An 8932-nucleotide genomic window follows, 5' to 3' on the forward strand; every position below is an offset into this window, starting at 1 on the left:
GGTGTTGTTTAAGTGCAGGAAAAAGTTATAGGCTTTGTTCCAGAGACCAGGACCAGACCTGGATCCCTGAGGACAGCCTCGAGTGCTGGGTATGACTGTTATTTTGTGTTGTATAAACACCTACACTTCATGGAAATGAACAAGCAGATACCCTCACTAAAATGGCTGCAGAGGATGACACAATCCCTATTACCTACAGCAAAATTAGCAAGAAAACCATCCGACAGGAACTTTGGAGAGACACCTTATATGAATGGCAAATCCAATGGAACATCAATAATAATCACACAGCAAAATTTATACCTAATCTGATTTATCTCACTACTCTACACTGGTTCTCTCCTAATTTCTACAGTTCACAGATACTTACCAATCATGGTAAGTTCGCAAGTTATCTTTGCAGATTCACCAATTGAGTTTCTCCTTTATGTCCTACATGTCAAGTAGAAGACAATTTCTTTCATTACCTTTATAACTGCGTCACTTTAGAAAATGAACGGTTGGAGCTAATACTACTCCTACAAGAACTGAATATCGACTGGCCATGTGCCCCATCTGACTTTTTCAAAAGTGAGTGTGTGTATTGTGCCTTCGAAAGACTGTGCAAAAAATTTCACCACTTTTCACTCCCACACATAACTAAAGGACTGTATTGTGGTAGTTCAGTTGTTAGTTTAAGTTAATACATTAAGTTTTTAGTGTTAAGTTAAATTTATTTTGATGTTAAGTACTTTTATTATCAATTCTCTGTTAATGTATAATGTTTTTCTGTCATATTACTTTAATACAAAATGTTACTTTTAACTTAATATTAATTAGGATAATTTTACACTCACTTTTACTTAGTTTAAATTTTAAAATTTTATGTAAAATTTATGAAATTCAATTATGTAAAACTAGTGTCTTCTAATTGTATTTGTAACCTTATAACCCTGGTAATGCAAAAGCAGGACCAGGATGTGCATGTTATTTTAATGTACGAATAAATACTAAATAAAAAAATGAAATGAAAAAAAAAGACCTACACTCCTATTGCTAAGATAGGACTGAAGAAGTTTGTAAAGATTTTGAGGGCAGTGATGAGCATGTAATGTGTGCAGGATAAAATATCACCAGGCATGATTGAAGGCACCTCTAAAGTCAATAGTGATAATTGTGGTATGCTGATTGTTTTGTTTAGCATGGTGGATGTAGTTAATGACCCAATGGATGGAATCTACTGTACCTTTGTTTTTAGAGAAGCCAAACTGATTCTGATGAAGGGCTCTATGCTTGCATAGATGCAGTAATCCTATTAATCATTAGACCATACCATCTAACACTTTCCCCAGGGTTGGGAGAAGACAGATCAGTCTGTATTTTTTGTAAGTGTTAGCACTGGTAGCTTTGGGAATCAATTTGACACTAGCCTTTTTCCAATGAGTAGGAAAAAGGCCAGTCAGTGTCAAGCAGATATTGAAGAGAATTACAAATGCTGTAGGATTGGCCTCAAATGCATGTTTTATTATCCTAGTGGTTATGCTGTCAAGACATAGGGCTTTGTTATCAGTGAGCAAAAACCTCGATGGAGGTGAAGTTGTGGTCATTGTCTGTATTAGGTGGAGTGAGCGTAGAACTCCGGATGACCACTTGTGTATTGTCATCCTGCTGTGGATTGTCATTTAAATAGCTACAGGAAATTAATGTATAATATGAACTGAATATATTTATTTAAAAAAATACAGTATTGTAGATTAGAACCTAATGATGACCAATTAAGACAGTTGAAATTAAAGCATTATTAAAGCAGTTTTAAAGCATTTCTGTTAGTACATATGAATGAAGGCTAATTGATTTTCTAAAACAAAATTTTAGTATAGATAATCTAAGCAATTTAGTAGATTTTTTTCCTGTATTATCAGGTATGTTAATGATAACAAAATTTCNATTAAATTATTTTAATCATTTTAAAATATTGAAAATGACAAAACACAGCTTTATAGACTTCATCATTAAATTAAAAGAAAGTATGGTAATTATTTACACATACTCAAACGATAAAGCCAGATTATTAGACTATAATTTGACATTTTTTAAAACTCTTTCCTCCCTGTGAGCACTAAGGCGACCTCTTTTAGCAAACTCATTATGGGTTTGGCCAAGTGGACATGGTGAGGGATGTGCCCCAACATTTCCAGACAGAGCAGGTCTCCAAAGCAGTAGGCTGCCACATTGACCACTTGGCCATCTGGCCATAAACTTATTATAGTTTATGTTATTATTATAGTTTAAATTATAATTTGACCAATTAAATATACATATATTATGTAATTTTGACTAAGTTGCCATCAAATATTAAATTAATTTATGGAAGAAAAGACTAATCCAGAGCAAGATTCAAATCCATAACTGCTACATAGTGTATAAAGCTCAAACAACTTTATTGTTATTTAAGTAACCAGTTGTTACTTTTAATATCAATGATAAAATTAAAATTTTTGAAATTAGTATTAAATTTATATAATCATTTACATATTTTCTTAATTCTTCAGATTCATTAACAAATAAAGCCATTAACAATTCACACTTTTCCAACAGTTTTTTAATTAAGCAAATATTTTTGGCCTCTTTTGATAGGCCATCCTCAGGCTACAATTACTGTGGAGAGATTGTCCATTATAAAATGGAATGTTGTCTGATTGAAACAAATTTAAAGCAGAAAAATCTTTCTTTCAGTTTAAAACTGAAAATAGTTCAAACTAAACTTGAGTCCTTCAAATTTTCACATTCAAGAATGTAACACAAAAACATGTTCACAAATGCCATAATAAACATATACAGTATGTTGCTATAACACTTCAACATGAATTGGGTATGTGTAATTTGTTCGAATTGAGTGTTCCAGTTTATAATGGACAATCTTTCCATTGCAAATGTATCCTGAGGAGAACCTATGAAAAAATGCTTAGAATATTTGCTTAATTAAAAACTGCTGGAAAGAATATGTGAATTGTTAATTACTTTTTCCAATTAGTATATTAAATCTAAATAAACCATTAGTAATAGCATAATTTCTTCTAAAATATATATCACTTACCCCCAATTAAGTTTCTTCAACTTTTTAGCTTTCTGTATTGCATCATATTCAGTTTTTTTATCTGCATATCTTTTAGCAGCAAAGGCTTGTGTAATCTTTGTCCCAAACTAATAAAAGTTAGAAAAAATTATACAATTAAAATATACTATTTTGATATATAAAATATAAATGTATAAAATCTAAAGAACCAGATTTATTTGCATTTAAAATTGCAATATATGTGCATATATAAGCACATGAAATCCCAGATATATGCACTGCTATGTGTACAGTACATTAAAATACCTGAAATATGCATTATGCATGTTAAAAGCACCAGTAACGTAAACTTAAATTTGTAGGTTAAAATGCATATACTTTACCTCTGTAAGTAAATCTGTACTAATGATCATACTTATTAGACAGAATGTCATAAACATGTGACAGATGACATGAGAAATTTGAAAATTATGATGTCACAAAACATATATTAGACTAATGTTTCACGTAGGAGGTACACAATCAAGCCAATTATGAATAAAATTACATGTTCAATAAAATTTTATAATTTTCTACACTATCTGATCAATCATTATTGAATTTATTTCTATATCTATGAATCTTTCCATCAATGTTAACAAAACAGTCTCTATGTATTTTGCTCTTATTAAAAATCACCTAATTTTATTTTTAAGGTCTACAACCATAACCTTACCTATGTCAATTGTATTAAAAATTTAGGTATCTATTTAGACAATAAAATCACTTTAAATAAATATTACCTTGACTAGATTACTAAGAGATTGGCTACATGTAAAGAATCATGTAGAGAAACTGTCAATCTATTTCCTCCAAAGCCCTACTTTACTCAATATTTTTCACTACTTTTCAATTACTGATTATTGCCTTCTCATTTGGGTGTCTGCCTCAAATACACAAAAAAGCAAAATCATTACCAAATTATCTAAAATATATCTACTATTAAATAAGTCTGCTAATCTACCACATATTGAATTTTCTTATACTGCATGTCTTTGTCTAGAATGTCCACATTTTGAAGACAGAGTTACATATTTTGATAGGATCATTACTTTCAATATTTTAATGGTTTTATCCCACCCTTTTATTTTAACATACATATACCAGATTTTAAACTTGTAATCCTTTGTTTTTATCATGTAAAAGGCTAATAAAAGCTTTCTAATCTTCCAAAATTCTTATTTTTACAGATTTGGCAGCTTTATCAAAAACACCATGGACCTTTTGCATCATGATTTTTATGTTATATTTAAGTATATATGCAAAAAGTTTTATATGTGTTTTAATGGCTTTTGCATTTTGTTTTAATTTGTTATATTTTTCATTGTTTTTATTTGGACTATTTTTCTATTGCGAATTGGCAAGGTTCATTTTGCTTATAATACTTTATAATAAAAAATAGTATATGCAACTGTTTACAAGATGTTTGAGGATGACTGAGTTAACCTAGTTTCCGTCATTCTATAGTTACATCACTGATCAAGTCATATATATCTTTGTTTAAAGCCCTATAAAAATAATGAGAAATGAGTAAATATTCTTATTAAGTAATTAAATAATTATAGATTTAGTGTTAAAATTCAGAGTAATGTTTTGTTCCCAACTGAGATTATGAATTCTACTAAAGTTAGTTTCAGTGCAACTAGAACTTACCTGTGATCAATTGCCACTTTGGCTAAGTTTAACTTTTCCCACTGCACTGGTATAAAAATGTTTCAACATACTAAGACACTCAAAACTAATTTTTAAATACATTACATGATACATTACAATAAAAAAATTTTCTAACTGTTTTACATGTCTAAGGTCCAAATTTCTGTATATAATTCTGGGCAATTCAGCATTAGTTTTTTATATTGAATCTAACTGAATATAATGAAATCTTTCTGCACTTGCTCCATATGTAAAAATGTGACTGTTTTACTCAAAAGAAATTATCTCCCTTATAGTCTGTTTAATTAAACAATTTACTTACATAATTTTTTTGAAAGATTTAAAATTAACATTACTAAAATGTAGCATTTACAATAATTTTAATCTAATTAATTGAAAGAATTTTGAGAATTTGAAAAATGAGAGATTTCCATACAATGCAAAATGTGTTTGTAGGACTTTAAAAGAATGAGAATGTTATGTAGTTCATACAGTCCTTCCAACAATAATAGAACATACAGTGATTGCCTAGAAACTCTTTATTATTTTCACGTAACTTTGATGAAATTTTCTAGTATATTTGAGAGCAAAATATAAGTTTAGAGAAAAAGAATTAATAAAGAAAAGATTTACAAATTATCATAAAAATAGTCTGTCCAACATTAATAGAACATGTACTGATTGAAATCCCCAAAATTTGCATAAAAATACAAACAACAAGTGAAAAGAAAAGTTTAGTAAATTGCATAGCACCTTAATATTAAAAGTAGGACAAAGTAAGGTCCTAACTGTAGAGGAGAAGATCAAAAGTGATGTATTTCACCAGAAAGGGAGAAAAGTAACTTGAATTGCTAAAATTTTAAGAAGACCTCATTCAACATTCAAAGTATCTCAATAATAAAGATCAATAAACAGGAAGACAAAACAGTGGGCACAAGAGTTCAACAACATCTAGAGAACAACATGCCCTGCAAGGAAACATATCTGTTCAAAAAATAAAAAGTGAATTAAAGCTGAGCTGCAGTAAATCAACAGTATACAATATTTTGAGATCAACAGACCATGTTTCTTTCATCACAATGAAGACAACCAGCCCAAGCAGAAACACAAACAACTTTGATTAAAGTTTGCAGAAACAACTTTGAAAGAAGAGAAAGATGGCAAAAAGTAATTTTCTTGAATGAAAAAAAGTGAAATCTCAATGGACTTGATGGTTTTAAATATTAATGGGCAGACAAAAGACTAGATCAAAAGCAGTACTCAAAGAGAGTAGTTGGTGGTGGTATACTCATGACCTGGGTAGATGGGACGGAATGAAAAGACAGATGTAGTATTTATTGAAGGTCAGAACAACTCTGAAATTTATCAGGTGCTTGTTTGGAGGCAGTTCCAGACTTTTTTCAGAGCAAGAACATTTGACTTTTGGACTGGCCATTCTCAGTGCAGATTTAAACCCAATTGAAAACCTTTGGGAGACTTGGTTTTCTAAATGTATAGCAGTGGAAAGCAATACAAGACCGTCACTGAATTAAAGGCTGCTTTCATTGAAGTATGGGAAAATATTCCACAAGAATGACTTCAATCATTGATTAATTCAATGTCTAATCATATTTTTCAATTTGTTTCCAAAAATGGTAGCAAAATCAGCTACTAATTTTAATTTAAAGATATCATAAGTCAAGATGTTTTATTAATGTTGAACATTATATTTTTGCTAACAGTATCTATCTCTTTTGTTTATTAATCCTTTTTCTTAAAACTTGTGCAGTAATTGTTGATATCTTACTATAAAATGTACTAGAAAATTTCATTAAATTTAAATTTAAATTCATGAAAATAATAAAGAGTTTTCTAGGCAACCACTGTATGTTCTATTATTGTTGGAAGGACTGTATATAAAACATTTGCATTTTTGTGCTCTCATCTGTAATTAGATGTCAGAGTGATATTTCTCACATAAACTGTACTATACGTGTACATGCACAAAAAAGATCCACTGCATAGACAGCAGAAATATAGATTACAGATCATTTGAAAAAATAGCACTTGCAATTATGCAAACAAGCTATAAAGTTTATAAAGTACTTATTTTGTGCTGAAAATGGTCAAATCTGCAAAATATAAAGTATGCATTTATGATTTTTACTGCATAACAGTTTTTGACAACCTTAATTTGATCCACTTCAATCAAATCACGTTTATAACAAGGTTCAACATCATAGCATTTAAAGAAAAAATTATACACATGCATACAAATGCACTTGCATAATTTCATACAAATGCACATTCATAATTCTTTAAATAATAAGTAAGGACTGCATACAAATGCAGTCCTTACTTAGTATTCTTATAGGTATTTAAGAATTATAATTGATGATCAGATAAAAACAAAATTATTTATTTCTTCTAATTTATATGCAGTTTTAAATAGATACATACATACAAACAAAAAAGACATCAGCCATACAAGAAGTGTTTATCCAGCAGAAAGATAAAGGAAAGGGGAGGGGAAGAAGGCAAGAGAAGAAATAGACAGTAGAAAAAGAAACAGCATACATATGGCTACAGTACCCTCTATGTTTGATGTTTGATGTTGGTGTGCAGTTTTTAGGCTGCAAGGCCATAATCCCCTGAAGGGTCTAAAAGAAAACCTGACTGTAGCAAACACCAATAATTGAGTATTGTCACGAATAGCTAAGTGTAGAAGTTAGTGCCAAATGGCTGTTAGTAGGAAGACTTATATCTATTTAATACTAATAAAACTGAATGCAATCACAAATCTTAATACTACTTAACAGTTAGACAGACAGTGCAAAAAGCAAACTATACAATGACAAACTAGGCAAGACAAATGGACCAACAGAGACAAATGAGCAAACCCCCAAAAAAAATTATTCTCTTAAAAGATTTAATATGACTTCTGATGTTATTTCAAGCTATTTTATGAAATTACTAACAATTCTATATCTTCAGTTTATACTGCCACATTTCATTTGTCAACCGTCAAACACCATGGCGCAGTGGTTATCCTCTCAGTCTATGAATTGGAAGGTTTCTGGTTCAAACCTGCACAATTGTAAATTTGTTTTTGCTCTTTTATGTTTACTTTCTCAAATCTTTGAGAAAGTTCATGTATGTTAATTAACTGTCATTGGAATGTTTCACGAATGTGCTCCTGTGTGATAAAAGCGCAAGCTATCTGACTAAGAGTTAGTTCTTGTACTGCACGCTGCAGAGTTAGTACATTCTGTGGAGTAATAAAAAATTCTTTCATGTTCACAAACGACTTGTCATTGTTGTTCACCTCTCATCCATGCAACAATATTTTTAAACTAAATCTGTACATGATAAACCCACATTATTTAAAAATCTCATTGAAAAATTGTTATTTCTATAACAGCAAATTAAAAAAATGTTAAAAAAAATTGAGATATTAATCAACTTTAAAGGATTTTTCAGTTTTTATTACTAATCAAAAGTTTAAATATAATTAACATACTTAAATTTTTCTTTTTTTCCTCACTTCCTATTCATTGTATATTCAATAAAACTAGTACATAAATTTTATTGAATATATTTTAAATATAATAAAACTTATGTAGTAGTTTTATTGAATATACAAAGAAAATCTCTCCATTATGGTTTCCAAAAAAAATTACTATACAAGTTTTATTGAATACATTTAAATTTTTGTTTATTGTAGTATAGTAAAAGAAACATTAATACTTTTTTAGACATTATACTCTTCTTTAATAAAAAAATAAAAATTAAAAACTACAATTAAAAACTTAATTCAATTTTTTCAAATAAATAAAATGTTTTTACAGTATTTACACAAAAGTTTTAAGAAATTTTCAATTAGAATAAAAAATATATACAGTGGTACCTCAGGTTACGAACGCCCCAGCATACGAAATTTTCAGGATACGACATGAAATTCAAACATATTTTTGCTCTACGATACGAACAAAAACTCACCATACGACGTTACATTAATTCGCATTTTTCATTTGTTTTTTTAATGTATTACTTGGCTTTAATTTGAGTATGTTTTTTGCGTTGGAACGAATTATTTGGTTTTACATGTAATCGTATGGGAAAAGATGATCCACCTTACGACATTTTCATGATACGATCTCAGTTTCGGAACGGATTAATTTCGTATCCTGAGGTACCACTGTATAT

The 8932-nt window shown here is 29.5% G+C and overlaps 1 protein-coding gene across 1 annotated transcript in view; it reads right to left on the minus strand.

Moving 5' to 3' along the window:
• Window positions 1-1545: 1545 nt before the first annotated feature.
• The window catches only part of LOC111631954, a 25304-nt gene continuing 17917 nt past the window's right edge, over window positions 1546-8932 (minus strand). The window contains exons 6-7 of the mRNA XM_023376304.1: window positions 3077-3183; window positions 1546-1669 (exon numbers count right to left, since the gene is read on the minus strand). Of these exons, the coding sequence (XP_023232072.1) occupies window positions 1546-1669; window positions 3077-3183 (231 nt within the window). The remainder of the gene's footprint in view (window positions 1670-3076; window positions 3184-8932) is intronic.

The sequence above is a fragment of the Centruroides sculpturatus genome, unplaced genomic scaffold (assembly GCF_000671375.1).
Source record: "Centruroides sculpturatus isolate CEXI.00-Female unplaced genomic scaffold, Cexi_2.0 scaffold783, whole genome shotgun sequence".
Taxonomy (NCBI): domain Eukaryota; kingdom Metazoa; phylum Arthropoda; class Arachnida; order Scorpiones; family Buthidae; genus Centruroides; species Centruroides sculpturatus.